Genomic DNA, 24,954 nt, shown 5'->3' with positions numbered 1-24,954 from the left:
AGCAGATTGTTTTGGTTTGATTTGATTTATTATTGTCACATGTATTAGCATACAGTGAAAAGTATTGTTTCTTGCCCGCTATACAGATAAAGCATACCGTTCATAGAGAAGGAAAGGAGAGAGTGCAGAATGTAGTGTTACAATCATAGCTAGGGTGTAGAGAAAGATCAACTTAATGCAAGGTAAGTCCACTCAAAAGTCTGACAGCAGCAGGGAAGAAGCTGTTCTTGAGTCGGTTGGTACGTGACCTCAGACTTTTGTATATTTTTCCCGAAGGAAGAAGGTGGAAGAGAGAATGTCCGGGGTGCGTGGGGCCTTTAATTATGCTGGCTGCTTTTCTGAGGCAGCGGGAAGTGTAGACAGAGTCAATGGATGGGAGGCTGGTTTGCGTGATGGATTGGGCTAAATTCGCGACCTTTTGTAGTTCCTTGCGGTCTTGGGCAGAGCAGGAGCCATACCAAGCTGTGATACAACCAGAAAGAATGCTTTCTATGGTGCATCTGTAAAAGTTGGTGAGAGACGTAGCTGACATGCCAAATTTCCTTAGTCTTCTGAGAAAGTAGAGGCGTTGGTGGGCTTTCTTAACTATAGTGTCGGCATGGGGGGACCAGGACAAGTTGTTGGTGATCTGGACACCTAAAAACTTGAAGCTCTCGACCCTTTCTACTTCATCCCTGTTGATGTAGACAGGGATATGTTCTCCTTTACGCTTCCTGAAGTCGAGGACAATCTCCTTCATTTTGTTGATATTGAGGGAGAGATTGTTGCCGCACCAGTTCACCAGATTCTCTATCTTATTCCTGTACTCTGTCTCGTCATTGTTTGAGATCCGACCCACTACGGTGGTGTCATCAGCAAACTTGAAAATTGAGTTGGAGGGGAATTTGGCCGCACAGTCATAGGTGTATAAGGAGTATAGTAGGGGGCTGAGAACACAGCCTTGTGGGGCACCAGTGTTGAGGATGATCGTGGAGGTGGTGTTGTTGCCTATCCCCACTGATTACTGTGGTGGTTTTAAAAAGCGAGGCTGCAGCTTCAAAGGTTCAAACAAAGAGCTTTATTGAAAGGATCATTGAATCCCTACAGTGCAAAGGCGGCCATTCAGCCCATCGAGCCTGCACTGACAACAATTACACCCAGGCCCTATCCCCATAACCCCCTGTATTTACCCTGCTAATCCCCCTGACACTAAGGGGCAATTTAGCATGACCAATCAACCTAACCTGCACATCTTTGGACTATGGGAGGAAACCAGAGCACCCGGAGGAAACCCACGCAGACACCGGGAGAACGTGCAGACTCCGCACAGTAATCCCGTGACACCCAGGATGTTAACATAGCTGCTAAGATAGAATGTCCGTTAGCCTATGCAAACAGCCGATGGCGTCATCAGTAACATCACATGATTGGTTTCTTAAAGTTCCACTGCAAAGTCACGAGTGAGGAAACACAGAAATAACATGAATACACAACAGGTCATCAGCTTGTTTCGTTCAGTGCTGCTTGTGGGAGCTTGCTGTGCAGAAATTGACTGCTGGTTCCCCTACCTTACAATCATAATTACTCTTCATTCGCTGTGAAGAACTTTGTGAGATTGTGAACATTGTTGTATCAATGCAAACCATTCCAGCATCTTTCACACTTTACAGCCAATAACATTGCAATTAAAGGAAATATTTTTAAATGATATACATGTTAGCTTAACTCTGCATCTAAATATACTTTCTTCACCATCACAGAGAACAATGCATTGATGCCAAAGATCACACCAGGAAAAGGTAGAGTTTCAAGGCTCGTGGTCCCTGATGTGGGAAACGATGATTTGGGTTTTCGCTCAACACTTCCAGTTTCTTGTAAAGTGTCTTTTCAAATCAAACAGAATGACATCCCGCAAGAATTGGAACTTGTACCATAACAAACGGCACTAATAGAATAACATGGCGCCAATTAAAAATGAACAGAAGCCACGTGGGATGTTCAATGCTGTCATGGACATTGCATCAGGTTAAAGTTTAGTCTAATTTATTTATAGTTACAGCAATTACACAGAAGTAAAAAGTGGAGCAAGCTACTGAATGTAGAATTACTTCAAAAACAACAAGGATGGAATCTATCAGTACGACTGAAGTTGGTCCTCGTGTGCACCAAACACAGAGAAACGAGAAACTTCCAACCACTCCCTGTCAACTATAGAAACGGATATTAATTCTGAACTTGAGCATTAAGCAATACTCGAATCAGGACCTTGAACACCAAGAAATTAATTAATGAGGTCACAGGTGCTGATGTTGAGATTTGATGCTATCTGATAAGTCAGGTTAGAGGTAATGAGCTTGATTTTTGAGTCAGTTGTGACATGTGTACTATGTCCAAGAGTGTAATATCTCACAGGATGGGGTTCACAGAGGAAGCTCTCAGTTTGGGGAAAGAGACTTCTTGGCCCAGAAGCTACCCATGTTACGTATAAAAACTATTTCAATGCAGCAATTCATGTAACCCCTACAGGCCACATCTTAAATGCACAAGTTCATGGCAATGTTTATTCACATAAATTACTTGCTTTTTTTTATGTCAATCAGTAATACATCATGACAGTATTTTTGTATGAAGTATGTTCCTAACCAAGGAGGTCAAGGAGAGTACTAAGTTGAAAGAAGGAGCATTTAAGGAGATAAAAGTCAGTGGAAGCCCCAAAGACTGGGATAAATTCAGAATCTAGCAAAGGAGGACTAAAAAGATAATAAAGGGAGAGAAAATAAACTACAAGAGCAAACTAACGAGGAATATAAAAACTGGCAATAAAAGCTTTTCAAAGATATAAAAAGGAAGAGAGGGGTCAATGCGAACATAGATCCATTAGAAAATGAATCTGAGGATCGAGGAAACGGCAGAGGAGTTAAACAGATATTTTGCATCAGTCTTTACGGTGGAAAATACTTTGAACATCCCATCACTACTAAATAAGGGGGAGGAATTAAATACCATCACCATCTCCAGGTAAGTAGTATCAGACAAACTAATGGGGCTAAAGGCAGATAAGCCCCTGGCTCTGATGGTTTGAATCCTCGAATCCTAAAGGAAGTAGCTACAGAGATAGTGGATGCATTGGTTGTAATTTTGCAAAATTCATTCGATTCTGGAGACGTACCGGAGGATTGGATAACTCCCAATGTGACACCCCTATTCAAACAGGGAAGGAGGCAAAAAGCAAGTAGCTAAAGGCCGATTACATCTATTGTTGGGAAAATGTTGGAATCAATTATTAAGGAAGTTTTAGTGGCACATTTGGGAAATCTAATCAAGCAGAGTCGGCATGGGTTCATGAAAGGGAAATCATGCCCAAATAATTTATTAGAGTTTGTTGAGGAAATCTCAAACAGAGTGGATAGAGGGGAACCAGTAGATGTGCTGTATTTGGACTTCCAGAAGGCGTTCGACAAGATACCTCACAGAAGGTTAAGTTATAAGATAGGAGTCCATGGTGTTTGAGGTAGTATATTGGTTTGGGTAGGAAATTGGCTACTGGGCAGGAAACAGCAAGTGGGAATAAGGGCTTTTTTTCAGGTTGGTGGCCTGTAATGAGTGGTGTTCTATAGGGATCAGTGCTGGGACCGCAACGGTTTACAATATATATTTATGACTAGGAGGAATGTCCCATAGCCAAATTTGCAAACAACATGAAAATAGGTGGAAATGGATACAGTTTATAAAGAGATATTTATTGGTTCAGTAAGTGGGCAAAAAGTTGGCCAATGGAGTATAATGTGGAAAATGTGAAGTTGTTCATTTTGGAACGGAGAACAAAAGAACTGAGTATTATTTAAATGGAGAAAAGCTGCAGAAAGTTGCAACACAAAGGGACTTGTGCACAATAAAAAGCTAGTACACAGGTGCAGCAGGTAATCAGGAAGACTAATGGAATGTTGGCCCTTATTTCAAGGGGGTTGGAGTATAAGAGTCGGGAAGTCTTGCTGCAACTGTGCAAGGTACTGATGAGACCACATCTGGAGCACAGGGAGCAGTTTTGGTCCCATTATTTAAGAAAAGGTATTATTTCATTGGAGACAGCTCAGAGAAGGTTCACTAGGACGATCCCCAATTTGGAATTTAACAGAATGAGAGGTGATCTCACTGGAACATATAGGATTAAGGTGTTTTTTTAAATTCCAATTCAATCAAATCAAGTCCAATTCAGAGTCTCAACAAGTTGAGACATTCCCGATCCAAGCTGACAAGACAGGGTCTGCAACCCCTGTCTTGGGCCTGATCTACATGAGCCAAGCTGATTGGAGTAGGCGCAGGTCTTCCTCCTCCAAGGCTTGATCTCATTTGCATCTTAGCCAAAAGGCCGAGAAGCCACTTTAAAAAATTGCTTCATATGAAAATGAAGCTTAAATGTAACCTAATGACCTCAACCAAGTGCAGCATCCGCATACTACACTTGATCTTAGCCAAAATTTGACAGGGTAAATGCTGAGAGGATGTTTCCCCTCATGGGAGAGTCTGCAAAGGGATATAGATAGTCTAAGTGAGTGGGCGAGGGTCTGGCAGATGGAGTACAATGTTGGTAAATGTGAGGTCATCCATTTTGGTAGGAATAACAGCAAAATGGACAATTATTTAAATGGTAAAAAATTGCAGCATGTTGTTGTGCAGAGGGACCTGGGTGTCCTTGTACAAAAATCACAAGGAGTTGGTTTGCAGGTCATTAAGGCGGCAAATGGAATTTTGTCCTTCATTGCTAGAGCGATGGAATTTAAAAACAGGAAGGTTATGTTGCAGCTGTATAAGGTGCTGGTGAGGCCACACCTGGAGTACTGTGTACAGTTTTGATCTCCTTACTTGAGAAAGGATATACTGGCACTGGAGGGGGTGCAGAGGAGATTCACTAGGTTGATTCCGAAGTTGAGAGGGTTGGCTTATGAGGAGAGTCTGAGTAGAGTGGGGCTATACTCATTGGAATTGCAAAGAATGAGGGGAGATCTTTTAGAAACATATATAATTATGGAAGAAATAGATAAGATAGAAGCAGGGAGGTTGTTTCCACTGGCGGGTGAAACTAGAACTAGGGGGCACGGCCTCAAAATAAGGGGAAGCAGATTTAGCACTGAGTTGAGGAGGAACTACTTCACACAAAGGGTTGTGAATCTGTGGAATTCCCTGCCCAGTGAAGCAGTTGAAGCGACCTCATTGAATGTTTTAAAGGCAAGAATAGATACATTTTTGAACAGTAAAGGAATTAAGGGTTATGGTGAGCGGGCGGGTAAGTGGAGCTGAGTCCAGGAAAAGATCAGCCATGATCTTACTGAATGGCAGAGCAGGCTCAAGGGGCCAGATGGCCGACTCCTGCTCCTAGTTCTTATGAGAATCTAGGACCAGAGGGCAGAGTCTCAGAATAAAGGGGTGCCAATTTAAGACTGAGATGAGGAGAAATTTCTGCTCTCAGAGGGTTGAGAGTCTTTGGAACTCCTTGCCACAGAGAGCTGTGGGGGGCAGAGTCCTTGTGTATGTTTAAGGCTGAGATAGATTTTTGATCAGTAACAGAATCAAGGGTTACGGGGAAAGGGCAGGAAAGTGGACATGAGGAATGTCAAATCAGCCATGATCCTACTGAATAGCAGAGCAGGCTTGAGGGGCTGAATGGCCTGTTCCTGTTTCGACGTTTTATGGTTGAATGTTAGAATGCTGCAGGCACTGACTACATTCTGCCCTTTGCTGCAAAGCACCAGGTGCTGATTTCTGTTCCGGTTCAGGCTGTGAATGTTGTCAGATATTGTTTACAACATGACGCTTCACATTTCTATTTTATCAGTAACACTTGATGAGTCACACGGTCGTTTCCAAATTAAATCAGGCAAATCGCCTGAGTAATGATACTCACTGATGCGGTGAAGATCTGAATGCCATTAATAAAGTCACAGCTGTTAAATATATCATTCTAAAATGAAGTTTTGAAATGTAAGAAAATTATTTAAAAAGTGTATAACAAATAAGAATTAAAATATTTCAGTTCTCAGCCTTTCAAATCCCAAACCACCGCTTGGAAAAGCAATGAACTCATGAATGCTAAAGTCAGCGATTAACTGAACACAGTTGCGAATGTTTCACTCTGTACCTCCATGTGATGAACAGGCAACGACTGGCTTCAAGGTAAGCATTCCCACCTGAGATTCTTTCACTGCAGCGCGGGGGGGGGGGGGGGGGGGCGAGGGGCAGGGCGGGGGGGCGAGGGGCAGGGCGGGGGGGCGAGGGGCAGGGCGGGGGGGCGAGGGGCAGGGCGGGGGGGCGAGGGGCAGGGCGGGGGGGCGAGGGGCAGGGCGGGGGGGCGAGGGGCAGGGCGGGGGGGCGAGGGGCAGGGCGGGGGGGCGAGGGGCAGGGCGGGGGGGCGAGGGGCAGGGCGGGGGGGCGAGGGGCAGGGCGGGGGGGCGAGGGGCAGGGCGGGGGGGCGAGGGGCAGGGCGGGGGGGCGAGGGGCAGGGCGGGGGGGCGAGGGGCAGGGCGGGGGGGCGAGGGGCAGGGCGGGGGGGCGAGGGGCAGGGCGGGGGGGCGAGGGGCAGGGCGGGGGGGCGAGGGGCAGGGCGGGGGGGCGAGGGGCAGGGCGGGGGGGCGAGGGGCAGGGCGGGGGGGCGAGGGGCAGGGCGGGGGGGCGAGGGGCAGGGCGGGGGGGCGAGGGGCAGGGCGGGGGGGCGAGGGGCAGGGCGGGGGGGCGAGGGGCAGGGCGGGGGGGCGAGAGGCAGGGCGGGGGGGCGAGGGGCAGGGCGGGAGGGCGAGGGGCAGGGCGGGGGGGCGAGGGGCAGGGCGGGGGGGCGAGGGCCGAGGGGCAGGGCGGGGGGGCGAGGGGCAGGGCGGGGGGGGCGAGGGGCAGGGCGGGGGGGGGGGGGGGGGGGGGGCGAGGGGCCGGGGCCGGGGTGGGGGGGGGGGGGGGGGGACAGTGCGGGCGCTTCACAAACAGGAGATTTTTTCAGAAGCAGTTGTACATTTTGATAGAAGAGCAATGGTTTCCTCAGTGATTTCGCCAGCGTGGCTAATTCTGTTTATTTAGCTTTTTGCCAGCACCCAGTTGCTCCAAAAATCCCAATGAGTCGTAATTACAACAAAGCCATGGAAGACGGGTAACTTTTATTGTATTTTATCTTTGCTAATTGAAAGCAATGAAATTGAAACAGAGGAAAGCAGGAATTCGCCGCTTGCTGCTCCCCAGAATTTGCGTGCAAGAGAAAAGGTGAAACTCAAATCTATGTCATGATCAGGAGAAAGACTTCTAACATGGTGGAAAATGGCAGAGAGAGATGGCAATGCAATAAAGGGTTAAGTACACTCCCACACTTCAGTCTTAGTTTTTTTTTAGTAAATGCCACTCAAATTTACAGCTGTGGTCAGCAGTCAGATGTAAAGTCCATCTGCTTCTCCTAGTTGCCAACTTGAGCAGGGCCTTCAGGGATGAGTGAGGTAAAGAAGGTGGTGATGAAAGACCATGCGGAAGCCATGAAGCCAGGTGGCTCTGTCCCTGCTGTGCTCTCCGTGGTATCATCGCCACTGTCACCACTTTCACCGCTGTCATCATCCAGACCTTCATCCATTAACCGCTCCTAAAAGTACAAATTAGAACCCATTACAATCAGTGCTGCTTTGTGTGGATCTCAACACTGCCTCTCCACAGCACCTTTCAGTCGTGGAAGTTTATTTATTAGTCACAAGTAAGACTTACATTAACACTGCAATGAAGTTATTGTCAAATTTCTCTAGTTGCCACACTCCAGCACCTGTTCGGGTCAATGCACCCTAACCAGCACGTCTTTCAGACTGTGGGAGGAAACCGGAGCACCCGGAGGAAACCCACGCAGACATGGGGAGAATGTGCAAACTCCACACAGACAGTGATCCAAGCCAGGAATCAAACCCGGATCCTTGGCACTGAGGCAGCAGTGCTAACCATTGTGCCACCCATGGGGTGGGGTGTTCAATGCAACATCTGTACAGCCTGCGTGTCACCCTAGGCAAAACCATTGTTAGAAATGGACTAACAGCACTGCTGCAGTTTGTAGGTGTTAACAGGACATGTATTCAAAATGATTGAGAGAGGGCAGTGTGTGTTGCAGAGATATCACTGAGATTTCTTTCCCAACTTTCATCATTGGGGCTGATCTCGGAATTGATTCTATGATTACTCACTGTTTCTCTGCTGTACATATTAAACATTGCTCTCTTTCATCAGTAAAACATACAGCTTTGTTTCGCCCCCATGTCGACTGGCTTATTCGCCCTTTGAACTTTTCAATTGAACTGACAAAGACGGAGTCAGCTTCTCCCTGCCGTGAAACTTAGATTCGTAAGGGTTCCGATTTCTAAGACATTTTAATTCCTTATTGAGATCAGCACCCTTTACTGACCCCAATTTACCCACAGAGGATTTCCACTTATTCTTCGGTAGTTGAGGTGAAGGCAATGGCCCAAAACTCATGACAGGCAAGTTTATGGCCCAGCACAGTTAATGGACCACTCTTCCTGGTCTTCATTTTGGAAAATAAAGGTAGTTTTAAGGGATTTATATTTGTGTTGGCAAGCATTTGAAATAAGGTATAGGTTTAGGTGGGTTTAATTTAATGTTCTGTGCCTGGAAGGGACCTTTCATTGGATTCATGCTGGACAAGGGTGTTTGTATGTGTGGGGGTTGGTTAAGTTAAATTGTGTTTCTATTGTGCTCAGAGAAGGCTACTGCGTATCGAATAAATAAACCAGCAGGCTTTGCTTAGTCACTTCCCAGTGAGAGAAAGCTTTCCTTTGTTTTAAGTTTTAACTGGAAGCCGGAACAGTTGGCCTCTTTTAAGGTCAAACCAAATAAACAAACTAAAATCAAATCAGGACAAAGCAAAAGGGGCAGCTCCCCAAAAGGAGGGGGAACAGCCTAAACAAAAATCAAAGTACAAAGGAAACTTGAAAACATCAAATTAAAATGTGATTATCAGGGTCGATAACGCACCCCAACCCTTGCGGGGCACAACGGGCGCGGAACAGTTGGAGACAGGGAGAATGTGAGCAGACTCTACTCAGAGCAGGAAAAGCTGTACAATGCAGTAATGTGCAAGAAAGCAAGCTCCAGAGGAACTGAAGGACAGCTGGTTCTAGAAACCAGGAATTGGAACAGAATTTTTCCAAGAAGTATTAAGTTAAAGTGACAGTGAAAACTGAGAATAGAAGAGGATACAGTTCATTGGCATCACAAAGCCGAGGAGGAATTGGCTGGTGAGAAGCTACAGAAAGGTTTCTAAAGTAATCGCAAAGTTTGGGATGTCTTCCTACCATCTGTGAGACAAATATTAAAGCAATTGGGAAGAAAGCTTTGGCTGGATATGAGAGTTTAACAGTGGAAGTTAGTCGAGACAAATGAATCCTAAAAGGAAAGGTGTAAATCCTGGACTGGATTCATTGTTAAAACTGGAACAGAAGCTTTGTTTAAAATTGTCATTTGAAAATCCTGGACGAGATTTTGGAATGCAAACACACGCGATACTCTCCACTCTGAACCCAAGTTAGTGGTCGTGGATTTCTCCTCAGAATCCCCAAGATAAATTTCACATGTGAGTTTCTAAACTCCAAAACACACTTTAAAATCTTCTCAATGCTTTCCATTAGCAGGTTGCATTCCAAAATCCAGTCCAGGTTTTATAAATGATTATTTTAAACAAAGGTTCCACTCCACTTTAACAGCGAATCCACTCCAGATTTTACACCAACCCCTTTAGGATTTCATTGCCTTGATTGGCTTCCACTGTTACACAAGCTCTCATATTCAGCCAATACTTTCCTACCAATTCGTTTCAAATTTGTTTTCATGAACGGTAGTAAGATATTCCGAACTTTAGGATTACTTTAGAAGCCATTCTCCAGCATTCTCACCAACCGGTTCCTTCGCAGCTTTGTCTGGAGTGCCCACGAACAATAGCTTCTTTTCCCAAGTTTCCAGAACCTTAGTTCCTCTGGAGCTTGCTTTCTTGCACCTTACCCCATTGTATAGCTTTCCTTCTAGCAAAGCTGAGAGAGATGTTCCCTCTCCGGCTGTCTATCAGCAACTGCCTAGCTTCCAGTTAAACTGAGAACAAAGGAAAAGCTTCTTTCCGTTTTTGGGACCTCTAGTTGCTAAGCGACACCTGCAGCTATATTCATTTTTCGTGCTGCAGCCCTCTAAGCATAATTGAAACCAATCCCCACATATATAAAAACCTTTGTCCAGCATGAAATCTCATTATCGATTTCTTCCAGGCACAGAAACATTAAATTGAACCCACCTAAATTGTAATATTTATCAATCCAAATATAAATCCCTTAAAATTATCCATGTTTTCCTAACAATTCAACTTGGATAATTGGGGAGGGTTCCATGGTCACCAATGTGATGAGCCCCTCCCCCCCGCCCCCACCCCCCCAGTGTGCACAGTTAATGGTGAACTGAGACATGGTAAATTACTACATGAAGTGTTTCCGCTCTCTCACTCACTGCACCAGGACACTGACTCACCATTTCATATACTTCAAGGGCATTGTCTTCCTGTCCTTCCTGGTCCAACTCCACAGGTTGATTTGCTGGTCTCCGATTCTGTGCGTCTTGTCGAAATGGGAACCATCCAGCTTGGTGCCTAGGATTTTCCAATCAACAGGACAGGTATCAGGCACCGTCTGCACTTTAAGCCTCAACAAGCTACAACTTTTAAAAAAGTAAATGAAGAACAGAATAAGGAATTCCCTGTCTTGCAATAAAGTGCCTTTTTACTACTGGCCACAGATCTAAAACAGGAACTGAAACTGTACGGTCATCAGTAGACAGTCAGTGGTCTTGTGACAACCTGTTCTTCGTTAGCACAGCAGATGAAAAGAAAGACCTGCTCCACAATAAAAGGAAAACTGAAGCCTCTGCGGATTGATTTAAATCTACAGTGGTGAAAGAATACTGCTGATGTGAAGTACCTGGAGCAGCAGAGAGACTGTCCTACCCCATCATTAACACACTAGGTTGCCCAAGCACAGAACTTTCAATTGGCACCTGGATCAGGTCACCACACCTTACTCTTCAGTTCAACATCACTTCAACATTGCCTATACTGGCAATACTCAGGACAGTAAGAGTTTTAACAACACCAGGTAAAAGTCCAACAGGTGTATTTGGTAGCAAATGCCATTAGCTTTCGGAGCGCTGCTCCTTCGTCAGATGGAGTGGAAATCTGCCCAGTCCAATGCCGGCATCTCCACATCATGCTCAGGACTCCCAGGAACCTGAGGGATGAGGGGCTTCCGTGCTGTCTGTGTTAAGTATATGGACAATCTTGCTTAATAAATTCTATTTGATTCGTAAGTACTAGTTATTTGCACCTTCCCAGGTAAAACACAATTGAAGACATTTGGAACTTAGACATTTTAATTGGAACCATAAAATCTTTCAGAAAGACTTACTAATGGCAGCTGACACCTTGGAACTGGAAGGGGAGGGTGGGGAAACATCATGCAAAGAATGAAGGCCTGTTGCACAGTTGTCACTAGGATTTCGGTGAAGTCTAATAGTAGAATTTCTATAGTTTCTTGTTCCAATGCTCTGAGCGAGACCGTACCTCCATGTGATAAATTAACTGATTGTTTGTAATAATGGATCCAAGAATGGATTTTTATTAGAGCAGCAACGGTCATTGGCTTTGATTGTGAAATGAAGGTAGTAGCACATCAGAAACAGATACACATTATACCGTGTTCCGAGATTGTGGAGAAAATCTTGACTCATGATGCACGAAAATGAGTTTCAATTTTCTCCAGAGAATCATGATTGGAGACAGAAACAGAGCAAACTTAGAGGTGGCGTTACAATTGCACTGAGATCTCTGAATGTACGTACAGAGAATATGCCTCACAACAGTCAACACGGATTCTGTACATGCCAGTCACACAGCTTGGTTTCTGAAAATAACCTACAGAAAGACAACTCTGAAAGTTAGACCTTTCCAACTCGATGAGCAGTTTTCAAAAGTGAAAGCTATTATCTCCTTCATCAAAACAGCTTTGGTGCCAAAAAGAATTTATCATCATGAACGACGACAGTAACAATCCTAAAATGTGGCCAGACAGGAACATTCCACGGTGAAATGTGTACTTTGTTAAAGAAAGTCCTCTTTGTTTCAGAAAAATGTAATTCACGTCATCAAGTTACAGATGGAGTTGTGAAACTTAGCCAAGTGCTATCTATCACAGGCAGCTGACAAAGGCATATCAGCAAAGTATTTGCAGGATGAATGGAGCACAATATTCAGTGTCCTGTCAATAAACAATATCGAATGCCTATCCATCAGGAAATACAACAGTTGGGGCTACAAGTGCTGTAACAATCTGTATTGCAATGGTGAAAAGCAATACTGAAGCAGTGTCCATTGGCTCTTGTTAAGATCAGATACTTAGCACTGCGTAATCAGCCACTTTAATTCATGCTGCATCCAGGCTTTGCAATCTCTGACGAACAGCTTCAAACGATGCCACTGCACAGCATTACACAGGTCACCCATAAACAACGGGAAATTCCACAGAGTAAGCTTATAGCAGGTCACCAATCCACATTACATCAACATACACATGAATTAAGGACAGGAGCAGGCCATTCAGCCCCTCGAGCTTGCTCTGCCATTTGATAAGATCACAGCTGATCTGATTGTGGCATCTACCTCCCTGTCTACCCCCTCTACCCTTTGCCAATCAAGAATCTATCAAACTCAGCCTGTCACCCAGAAATGAGAAGCTCTCGAGGCTCAGCTCACCTCCCACACTGCCTAGGTGAGTGAAAAAATGATACGAAAGGATTGTAGGTGACACATATCTGAGCAAACATTCCAGTGCTGCAACCAAAACCATGAAAGATGAAGTCACCCTCATCTCTTCTGTGTTAGAGGAACAGACCTGGGCTATTCAAGTTCCTAGCATTCCACTGGTCGGCTTAATTGCTCGCTGTACCTGCATGCTAACGTTTTGCAACTCATGCTCGAGAACACCTAGATCCCTCTGCACTTTGGAATTCTGTAGCTGTTCTCTGTCTAAGTAATAATCTTTTGTCTTCCTGCCAAAGGGAAGCACTTCCTTCACATTTTCCCACATTATACTCCATTTGCCAAATCTTTGCTCACTCACCCAACCTGAAATGTCTATCTGCAACCTCCGCATGTCCTTTCCACAGCATACTTTGCTACCCATGTGTTGTCTGCAAAGTTAGTTACCATGCCTTCACTCACCTCATCTAAGTCATTGATAATTGTAAAAGGTTGAGGCACCAGCACTAACCCCTGCGGGATTCCACTCATAGGAAGCCCCATTTTTGCGTCCTCTGTTTTCTGGCAGCCAGCCAATCTCCTAACCAGGTTGATATGTTACCTCCTAAAGTACGAGCTTCTATTTTCCACATTAACCTTTGATGTGAGATCTTATCAAATGCCTTGTGCAAATCCAAATCCAGACTGTTTACAGGCTCCCCTTCGTCCACAGCACATTATTCCTTCAAAGAACTATAATAAATTGGTTAAATATGACTTCCCTTCCACAAAACCACACTAACTCTTCCTGATTACCTCGAGTTTTTCTAAGTGCCCAGCTATAACCTCCTCAATGATCGATTCTAACACCTTCCCCACGACAGACATCAAGCTAACTGACCTTTCTGTCTCCCTCCCTTCTTAAATCGAGGGGTTATTTACTACTTTCCAATCGAATGGAGCCTTTCCAGAATCTAGCAAATTTTGGAAAATTAACACAAGTGCATCTACTAATCTCATTAGCCACCTCTTTTAAGACCCTATCATAATTTCCCCCTCATTCTTTAATTCCCTCCTGAACGCTCACTTTGATGGAGGCCTCTCCTATTATCTCCTTTGCTTCTACTCTTCCCTCATCAATTGGATCACAAAAGTCCTTCAGGGCAGGGATCCTGCGCGTCTGCCTGGTCTAGTATACAGACATATTCAATCCCAAACTATTGTTTCTTAATGCTCCCATGACAACCATGGGGGTGAATGATAAACTTAAGTTTAAGTTTATTTATTAGTGTCACAAGTCAGCTTATATTAACTTTGCAATGAAATTACTGTGAAAATCCCCTAGTCGCCACACTCCGGCGCCTGTTCGGGTACACTGAGGGAGAATTTAGCATGGCCAATGTACTTAACCAGCAAGTCTTTTGAACTGTGGGAGGAAACCCATGCAGACACGGGGAGAACGTGCAAACTCCATACAAACAGTAACCCAAGCTGGGAATCGAACCTGGGTCCCTGGAGCTGTGAGACAGCAGTGCTAACCACTGTGCCACCCACAACCTGTCAGTGCTGTCTTGCTGGTGTTGTCCATGTCTTGACAGTGATTAAAAATAAATTCAATGCTTGTGCTCACAGTACAAGTACTTGCATGTACATAGTACGTGTCGACATCCTAACAATGTCCCAAAGGGCTTCCCAAACCAAGACTAATTGTTTTGGAAGTGCATGTCCTGTTGTGCAGTCAAACCTATTGCAGAGCAGCTTGTGTACCTCATGCAAAGTGAGTGGATTTAATGCCCAAAAGTTCCTAAAGCAGGCTGCACAGAGACTGAAACAGAGACCAAGTGAAGGACAAGTCAGCTGGACAAGTGACTGAGATACCAGAAACTGACCCAGGCTGTGATCGATAACCTTGAATCCACAGTATTAAAAAAAGGTACGATCTTTAGAAAAGTGTGAAAATGATAAATAAGATGCATATTATCATATATAGGATAGAACATATAGAACAGTACAGCACAGTACAGGCCCTTTGGCCCTCGATGTTGTGCCGAGCTTTGTCCAAAACCAAGATCAAGCTATCCCACTCCCTATCATTCTGGTGTGCTCCATGTGCCTATTCAATAATTGCGTGAAATTTCCTAAAGTGTCTGACTCCACTATCACTGCAGGCAGTCCATTCCACACCCCAACCACTCTCTGAGTAAAGAACCTACCTCGGACATCCCTCCTATATCTCCCACCATGAACCTTATAGTTATGCCCCCTAGTAACAGCTACATCCACCCGAGGAAATAGTCTCTGAACGTTCACTCTATCTATCCCCCTCATCATCTTATAAACCTCTATTAAGTCGCCTCTCATTCTCCTCCACTCTAAAGGGAAAAGCCCTAGCTCCCTCAACCTTTCCTCATAAGACCTACCCTCCAAACCAGGCAGCATCCTGGTAAATCTCCTCTGCACTCTCTCCAATGCTTCCACATCCTTCTTATAGTGAGGTGACCAGAACTGCATAACCCCACGGCTCTTAAACTCAAACCCCCTGTTAATAAACGCTAACACACTATAGGCCTTCTTCACAGCTCTATCCACTTGAGTGGCAACCTTCAGAGATCTGTGGATATGAACCCCAAGATCACATACATCATATATTGATATGAATTCACACACAAAATAACCAATAAAAGTGACTTTGTTTCCGTTTGGCAAGTGGTCAAAGTGCTGCCAGAAGAGCTCACACCCAACCCATTCATGGGGGTGTGGACAGAATTTTAGTACCAATATTGGAGCAGATGTCCAGTTTTAGGGAACTCTTCAATATCACGCTCCAGTCAGTTCCATATCAGAGAATACTTCAATCTTACAGCACGATTAAACAGGATTTCTTTTAAATAAACTTTTTTAAAAATCAATAAATGCTCACGGTGATGTCTAAGATCCAGGTTTTATTGAAAACGGGTTGGTATTTTGAAAATAATACTTGGTGTGTGATGTCTGAGTTGTTAAAGATATCTAGCCCTGCCTGATACATCCCGGTTCAATTGAAAAATTCGTCTCAATAGGAGATTATTTTTCAGGCACAGCTTTGAATTCCACTGCGAGTTTAAAGCAAAGAAAAATGTTAGTGATACTTACAGATAAACCAGCAGAATAGCTCCCATCACCATGACAAAGCGACTGAAAGAGGAGTAGAAATACACAATACTTAGCAGGATGCCTGCTCGGGACACTGTGTACATCCAGTCCAACCAATCACGGTTCAAGTCCTCTTCGTTTAGTACTGGCCCTCCCTGTGCATTCATCTGGATATTCTGGTTGATGGGCCTGTTCTCTGGGACAGCTGCAATGGGGGCGGCTGGGGCCTCGTCTGGGCGATTGGGTTCAGGGATGGCAGGCTCAGAGACTGCTGGACTGGAGGGCTGTGTGCTGGCTGATCCCGAGAGCCTGGCTGCAGCTTGACTAGAGGCGGAGGAAAAAGAAACAAGTAGTGAAGCTTTGTTCTCCTCACTGGGACAGATGTTATAGAGTGTAGAGTGGGGAATGAATACATTTTCGCCCTCTGGCAGCATATAACACTCCAGCTCAAAGATAATACCCATCAAATGGAAATCAAACCTTTACTCAACCAAAGCTCAGAAGAGCTGAGCTCAGTTTCCGTCCCCAGAACTGAGAGAATGTTGCTTAATTACAAGCAGCTTTGTAATGTGGAATTATTGACAGTAACTATTTTACATTGATAAATTCTCTCAGCCAGCACTCCCGATGACACTATCAATGATCATTGTTTTAAAATATTCATTTTAAAACCAAAATGTTAAGTGTTGACATTATTTTTTTGAGACTGTGTGGTCAAACCCACTTTTGAACCCAATGTGGAGATAGAATCCATCAACCACAAGAATTCTCTAGTATCAACCAAAAGAAAAATCCAATCACAATGCAGAGGTTGCCCAAAAAAATGAACACTGAAGTGCTTGCTGAATTCACATACACACATGGACTGCTCAAGACCAACTTTCAGTGACACCTGTTGCAAAATGCTCACATTTGGACTTCAGGCAAGAATAAGACTGGATTCAAAACTCATGCCCTTCCCCTTTGAATAAGGATAACAGAGCATGATCATTTGGAAAGAGTGCTAGCAGAGGAAGGGAGAGACATGGCAATAGAGTAAATACAGTCACTTCATTAACATGACGTGCATGAATGAGAAACCTAAATTACCTGAACAGGTGTGTGCGAGTATAATCCAGCATAAAATAAAAGTGGTTAGTGGTTGCTCATCTTGTCAGTAATTTAGGGCACACTCATCTCCCAAAGAAATTTTAAGGAGCTGTTCAACCATAATTTTGTCACATTGAAGAAAATAATGTAAATATCCCGCAGAAATATTTCCACTTTTCATGCAACCACCTTTAACAATCCACTAACACAGGTTACTGCCACATTGGTGTTTAGTTTAGACTAGTCTATTCTAGTGCCAGATTGGTGTAGATTTGCACTGTGGGCTGGGCAGCATGGTTAGCACTGCTGCCTCTCAGCAACAGGGACCTGGGTTTGATTCCCAGCTTGGGTCATCGTGTGGAGTTTGCACGTTCTCCCTGTGTCTGCGTGGGTTTCCTCCGGGTGCTCTGGTTTCCTCCCACAGTCCAAAAGACGTGCTGGTTAGCTGCATTGGCCATGCTAAATTCTCCCTCAGTGTACCCGAACAGGCTCCGGAGTGTGGCGAGTAGGGGATTTTCACACTGCAACTGCATTGCAGTGTTAATGTAAGGCTATTTGTGACACTAATGAATAAATAAACTTTAAGTTAACAATCCACTAACAGGTGACTAGTTTAGTGCCAGATTGGTATAGATGTGTGTTGTGGGCTCATACCTACTAAAAAGCTGAGTGACAATACCCTCCAGCCAATTTCACACACAGATCTGACCTGCATTCTACTCCAGGAATCCACTGCTAAACCTCAAAACTAGAAAAAATTACAATACAGTACAAATTCACAATCACATTGAGCAGAAGAGTCTTCAGTAAAAGCAGCAATGCTTGAAGAAAGTGATCTCATGTCTGGATTTCTCCACATTAGAGCAGAAACTTGGCACACTGGATGTTCAGACACAATAGCTGGATGGACATATAGCTGAGCTTCTGAGACAGAGAACCAGTGAATGATCTTCTGTAGGCATGAGCTCAAACCCCATCAGGCCAGTTGGGGATTTCCCATTCAGTTAAATAAATCTGAAGTAAAAACCTAGTCAACAATGGTGACCATGAAGCTACTGGATTATCGTAAAAACTTATCTGGTTCACTGATGTCCTTTAGGAAAGGAAATCTGTCGTCCTTACTCAGTCTGGCCAATATGTGACTCCAAACCCATGGCAATGTGCTTGATTATTAACTGCCATCTGAAATGGCCTAGCTAGCTACTCAGATAGCTCAAGGGCTATTAGAGATAGGGCAATAAACACTTGCCTTGTCAATGACATCCACATCCTGTCAATGGCTAAAAGAAATTGGATTTATGGAACAATTATTTTAGCTTTACCTTTCTTCCGATAACTGTTTAACCGTAGAGTGCAGTAAGGAAAAAAAAGTAACGTGTAAACTATTCCCTATTTTTATTCTCAGATAACTGTTATATTACATTAATAAAATGTTTAAAATTGCATTCACATTAATAGGATAACAAACTGCACCAAAACTGATTTCAAAATGCAGGTCGGAGCTGATTAGGAATTTACACTTTCCTTGGAGAACCTTTCCTGTGAAGCTTTAAAAAGCAGTTTAGTTTCAGGCTAAAATTGATGATGAGTTTCAATGTAAAACTTTGCTGTAGAATGTAGAACAGTGAATGCCAAGTAAAGTTGCAGGTTTATAATCTATATAATGTGACTGTACCCGTCCTGTACACAAGATCGGAGGGTTAAAGTGCACTGTTTTATTACTTTGCACCAACTTGACAACTTTTCCTTCCACAAAAGTAACATGAAGCTGGGAACAGGCAGGTGGAGTACACACATCAGTGTGTGTTACATGAACATTTTCCTGGTAACACTAAACTGATTATTTTCAACAGATCCATTCAGAATTGAGTGATGCATTTTCTCACGCCCATACTTACTACTGCATGTAGTACTGGCGAGCATACATCTGCTGCCACCAGAGGACATGCTGCGGACTGTACATGGAATACATTGGAAAGCCACCTGGAATTCCTGGCTGCATAGGGACTTGACCAACTCCATGTCTAAAAGAAAACAGGAACCATCGTTTAGCAGAAGCGAGAGAGCAAAAAGGCAAGACAAAAATCACACTTGATACTTTCCACTGAAAATGAGCAAGTCAAAGATCGAAGGTGGACCAGAAACCTGAGAGATTCCCCAACTCGGACCAGGTACCTGCGGGATTCCCCAACTCGGACCAGGTACCTGCGGGATTCCCCAACTCGGACCAGGTACCTGCGGGATTCCCCAACTCGGACCAGGTACCTGCGGGATTCCCCAACTCGGACCAGGTACCTGCAGGATTCCCCAACTCGGACCAGGTACCTGAGAGATTCCCCAACTCGGACCAGGTACCTGAGAGATTCCCCAACTCGGACCAGGTACCTGCGGGATTCCCCAACTCGGACCAGGTACCTGCGGGATTCCCCAACTCGGACCAGGTACCTGCAGGATTCCCCAACTCGGACCAGGTACCTGAGAAATTCCCCAACTCGGACCAGGTACCTGAGAGATTCCCCAACTCGGACCAGGTACCTGAGAGATTCCCCAACTCGGACCAGGTACCTGAGAGATTCCCCAACTCGGACCAGGTACCTGCAGGATTCCCCAACTCGGACCAGGCATCTGTGGGATTCTACAACTCGGACCTGCTGTATTGACCACAATGGACAACCTCAATTAACATTTCACCCAAAAACATTGCTGCACGAGATTTTAAAAACCTCTAAACTCTAGAACCAACCTGACTGTATGGGAACAATACACTAACACTGGCCAGAACACCAGGGTTAAATCCCCTACTCTTTTCTGAAATAGTGCCATGTGATTTGTGAGGACAGACTGGTTTAATTTCATGCATCACCTGAAAGATGGCAGCTACAACAGTGCAGCACTCCTTTGGTACTGCACTGAGCGCCAGCCTTGATTTTGATGCCTGGAGTGGAACATGAACAACCCACTAACAACCCAACTTACGCAACACAAGAATCTGGCACAGGCTGAGGTGAGTGGCTGGAGTTGCTGAGGGAAAAGGATATCGAAGAGGCCAGAGAGGGGAGGGATTTGTAGTGGAAGAGGAAATTTCTAGAAATAGGAGGGGAGAGATCATCGCGAGATTTAGACACAAATTTGAGGATTAAAGGGATTCGAGCCAACCTGGACCAGCAAAGACAGGGCAGGAAAACATGACGGTGTAAATTAAGAGTATGAGTGCAGTGATTTAGATCGGCTGGTTTCTGGACGGAGGAGGGTGAAGTGGTCAGGGGAATATCAGAATATTGAAGTCGGTGAGGACAGGCAAGTATGGATCTCTCAGCAGCAGGTGAGTATAGGTAGGGTCAGAAGCAGATAATGTTTTTGATTTGATGTATAATTGTCACATGCATTAACATAGTGAAAAGTATTGTTTCTTGCGCACTGTACAGACAAAGCATACCGTTCATAGAGAAGGAAAGGAGAGGGTGCAGAATGTAGTGTTGCAGTCATAGCTAGGGTATAGAGAAACTTCAACTTAATGCAAGGTAGGCCTATCAGAGAAGAAGCGGTTCTCGAGTCGGTTGGCACGTGACCTCAGACTTTAATGAAGATGGCTGTAGCTAATGACTTTCAGATGGTGTGGACAAGGAGTTAGAGCTTGTGAACTGTCTGAGTTGGAAACAAGACCTTCAAGCTGTGATCATCTGGATTTGGATACATACTGGCCGAAAAGAACTTTCCTCCCTAACACCACTAAGGGAGTGCCATCCTTCGAGGTAGTGCAATGGTTCAAAAATACCGATCACTGACTTCATCTCCTTACCCTTGCATTAGATGTTGGAATCCATGGCTCTGTGTGTGGGTTAAAGGAACCTGAGGAAAGTTACGATGTCTGATACCAGTTGAACTGGGACTTGTGGATCCAATAATGGTTTCTTGGCTTGGAGATGACGAGGCTGTTGAGGTGCTGGAGTTTTCAGAACTCTGGAAAGAGGATTGAAGTTCACTGAAAGATTTTCATTGAAAGACGAGAAACCTCTAGTGGAATGAACCCTTATCATGAACAATAGATCATTAACCTGAAATTCATTTTTCTCTCCACAGATGTTGCTTGAACCTGCACCTGAATGCTTTCTAAATTCTTTGGCTTTTCAATCCTGTAATATTGCATCCTTCAGCCAAAATTACAGTTGGAGCTCAAAATGTCCATCATGACATTAACACTGATCACTTTGAAACTGGCAAATATGTCAGAGAGACACCCTACAACAATTCATTGGGTCAAACGAGAAAAACAATTGCCTGCAAAAGACTGACAAAATGACTTGGGAAAGTCAGTTGTTTTCACATGTAAAGGAATCCAAGATGAAAACTTCAGTCACTATCCACATTCCAAATTTTCCAGTCACGTCCGTGGGTTTTTAAATCTGATGCTTCTGTAGGAGGGTCATGGCTGTGCGTCTACTCCCTACACACACATTGTCATCAAGCCCAGTGGCAGCTTCATCATCTCACAAAAATGTGACTCCACCACCTTGCGTGAAAGTAATATAAAAGCAGGGAACCAGGGAATGTACAATCAAAAGCACTAAATGTAAATGTGTCTTTCGCCAAAGTCACTGGGTCTAAGGCTAATACATTTAACCTCAAACAAATGCACAAAATCATTGCCCAAAAGATCATATAATTGATGTTTTGTAGAAACATGGCAACGCTTGTAACAGGAAGTGAAGAACTTGTCCTAAATGCAGTAAAATAATCTGAAGAAACGCTATACATGCGCAAACATTAAAACACCCATATTTAAAAAAGAGTATCAGCATCTCACTTGCAACATCTGAAATAGTCAATTTTAAAGGATATTTATTTTCTGCTAGAAACCACGGCAATCCACAGTTCCATAACCGAAACTAAGCGATCAACCCAGCTGAGGACAGTGACCATTCTGAGCTGTTGTGAAAGCAGCATTGAACGATACATACTTTTAAAATGATGACTGCAGGAACTTTAAATGGAAAGAAATTTACCAGGGTACCACTGTTGGCTGCCGCAGTTCCATTGCTCCGATGACTGGGTTTGGGTGATCCTGGGGGAGTCCTTGAAGAGCAGACTAGGTGAACCATGTGATACTCGTCTTGCTGTGTCATTAGTGTGGGTGGAGGGAAGGAAAAAAAAGCAAAAGCACTGAATTAGGAACTCTCGCCTGTCACATATCACAGCCCCTGCTCAATGCTCCAATAACTGGCTAAAGACACAGGATTGCAATTACAACCTGATCCACTGTTTTTGCTCACTTTACACATCAGACAAAAGGTGATGGGAAAATAACGTTTCATACAAGCTGCTTAGATCTTAAAAAAAATCAAAATATAAAATCAGATCAAGGAATGACTGGTCTGTAAACATTTCACATAAAAGTAATTAAGCATGTGAGCCTTTCACACCATGCAGAATGAGCAATATTAGCTCATAGTTCTGTAGGGAAGTTTTAACATTCTACCAGGTGGCATGATATAAGGGTATTTGAATATTCTTTGAATATTTTTAAAGCAGAGCTAGATAAATTATCAGGGATGGGCAGGAATGTGGGGTTGAGGTTACAGTCAGATCAGCCATGATCTTACTGAATAGTGGAGCAGGTTCAAGGGGCTGAGTGGCCTCCTCCCGCTGCTAATTTGTATGTTCATAAGCACGTATATTTGTATGGTGAAAAAACAGCACTCCATTCCAAAGTCACACAGCACTGAAGGTAGGAAGAATAATTCATAAACTTTTTATCCAGCGATCACGGAGGCGGGACAGAAGGCCCATGCAGACCACCTACCCCGAGCCAGCTGAGAAAGAGCTATTCAGCCTAATCCCACTTCCCAGGCCTCAGTCTGCAACCCTGTTGGTTACAGCAGATGCAAGTATTTTTTAAATGAGAGCAGGGTTTCTGTTTGTACCTCCCTTTCAGTGGCGAATTCCAGAATTCCCCTGCTATACCCTCAGGGTGGAAAACTTATTCAACTCCTCTCTAATCATCCTATCAATTGCTTTAGTAATATTAATTATGTGCTGAAGTTCTGGACTTAATCAAAGGCTAGGGAATGGCAGATACATTTTAATGTGAATAAATATGGCGAAACGACCATTATTCAAATGCAATATGTAACTGGCCATCAAGCTGCTGGAGGGGGTTTGATCCACTAGGAAATGGAAACTCCAAGTATCTGCAATAAATTAGATCAAGCATTTCTTTTGCAATATAGAGAGAAACTCTTGATCAATGACAACTTCAAATAGGACCAAACATTTGGCTACCTCAGCACAGATTTAATTTACCATACTAGCTTTGGGTAGTAGTTGCAAGTCTTGAGAGTTTTAGGCCTGAAGGCTAGAATTCTGGAATCCCTACAGTGCAGGAGGTGGTCATTCGGCCCACCGAGCCTGCACCAACAACAGTCCCACCCAGGCCCCATCGCCATAACCCCACCTATTTACACTGCTAATCCCCCTGACACTAAGAGACAATTTAGCATGGCCAATTCACCAAACCTACACATCTTTAGACTGTGGGAGGAAACCGGAGCACCCGGAGGGAACCCATGCAGACACGGGAAGAACGTGCAGACTCCACACAGACAGTGAACCAAGCCGGGAATTGAACTCAGGTCCCTGGTGCTGTGAGGCAGCAGTGCTAACCACTATGCCACCCTTAGTTAGTACTCTCATTGCCAATCACACATCTAGACATGGATTGAATGAAAATATTCAAAACAACTGAAGCAGCTGACAATCTTTAAGGTTGGAGCAGAGTTGAGGGATGATGACTGGAAACCTAATCTGGTCCCTAGCGATTAATTATTTTCACTTAATATTAACCTAACACGACCATCCAGGGGAAGAAGTTTCTTAATTACCTTTCTGAAAATGTCCTTCAGCTGCAAGTGGTCAGGGAGAAGTTTGCCAGAATACACAAGCCTCTGATCCTTGGTGGACTGTGGAGGGAACAGAAAAGGTGAATTTATTTCCAGGCAGTTGCATCACACATAATAAAAGGAAGATTTTGTATTCCAGTGAAGCTTCTTGCAGCTTTGGAGCACCCCAAACTACATTGCAGACAATGAATGAAATACTCTTTCAATCGTAGTCACAAATACAGCAGCTAGCTTGTGTACAAGGTGCCACAAACTGCAAACAAGGTAAGTCACCAGCTGGTTCAGGGACAGGTATTAGTCAAGACTCCAAACAAACTTCCCTTCTCTTTGAATAATGAAATTATGATGATAATGATCCTCATCTGAACAGGCAGATGAAGCTTTCGTTTCATGTCTCATCCAAAGTCAGCACCTCTCAAAATGCTGCATTGCCTCATTAACACACTAAAGCATCAACACTGATTATGTGCTCAAGTTCTGGACTTAATCAAAGGCTAGGGAATGGCAGATACATTTTAACGTGAATAAATATGGTGAAAAGACCATTATTCAAATACAATATGTAACTGGTCGTCAAGCTGCTGGAAGGGGTTTGATCCACTAGGAAATGGAAACTCCAAGTATCTGCAATAAATTAGATCAAGCATTTATTTTCCAATATAGAGAGAAACTCTGGATCAATGACAACTTCGAAATGCATCAAAGATTTGGCTACGTCCTACAGCATTAGTCGTGTGTAGGAGTTGCAAGCCATGTGAAATTTAGATCTGAAATATAGTACTCATTGCCTTCGTGACCTTCTGACTCAGAACAGTGCTGCCAACAGAACCTACCAAGCACATGCAATATCTCCTCCTTTAGCAGAACAATCTTTTTTAATCTCTAAGCTTGCTAGCAGAACGGCCTTCTACTCAAACAGATGGGAAAGTCAATAGTTAAGCTGGAAATAAAACACCAATGGAACAAAGCCCACGCACTCAGCCTGAAAAATAAGTGTTCTTCTCTCACTGGGTATGGGATGATCTCGGATTATAAAAACCTGCTGGACATTCAGAGAGGAATCGG

General features: G+C 44.1%; 1 protein-coding gene across 4 annotated transcripts in view; it reads right to left on the bottom strand.

Annotated features, from left to right (window-relative positions):
- Nucleotides 1-7,099: 7,099 nt before the first annotated feature.
- The window catches only part of herpud2 (HERPUD family member 2), a 38,422-nt gene continuing 20,567 nt past the window's right edge, over nucleotides 7,100-24,954 (bottom strand). For 3 of the 4 annotated variants that reach the window (XM_078216908.1, XM_078216907.1, XM_078216905.1), the window contains exons 2-8: nucleotides 23,872-23,949; nucleotides 21,997-22,107; nucleotides 20,793-20,953; nucleotides 18,892-19,017; nucleotides 15,905-16,228; nucleotides 10,516-10,633; nucleotides 7,100-7,588 (exon numbers count right to left, since the gene is read on the bottom strand). In XM_078216908.1, the coding sequence (XP_078073034.1) occupies nucleotides 7,409-7,588; nucleotides 10,516-10,633; nucleotides 15,905-16,228; nucleotides 18,892-19,017; nucleotides 20,793-20,953; nucleotides 21,997-22,092 (1,005 nt within the window). In that variant the 5' untranslated portion in view covers nucleotides 22,093-22,107; nucleotides 23,872-23,949 and the 3' untranslated portion in view covers nucleotides 7,100-7,408. Of the gene's footprint in view, nucleotides 7,589-10,515; nucleotides 10,634-15,904; nucleotides 16,229-18,891; nucleotides 19,018-20,792; nucleotides 20,954-21,996; nucleotides 22,108-23,871; nucleotides 23,950-24,866 lie in introns of all 4 variants that reach the window. The other variant, XM_078216909.1, reaches the window with a different exon arrangement.

Source organism: Mustelus asterias, chromosome 7 (assembly GCF_964213995.1).
Source record: "Mustelus asterias chromosome 7, sMusAst1.hap1.1, whole genome shotgun sequence".
Lineage (NCBI taxonomy): Eukaryota > Metazoa > Chordata > Chondrichthyes > Carcharhiniformes > Triakidae > Mustelus > Mustelus asterias.
The sequence above is the reverse complement of the archived record's forward strand: the minus strand, read 5'-3'. Positions and strand labels throughout refer to the sequence as shown.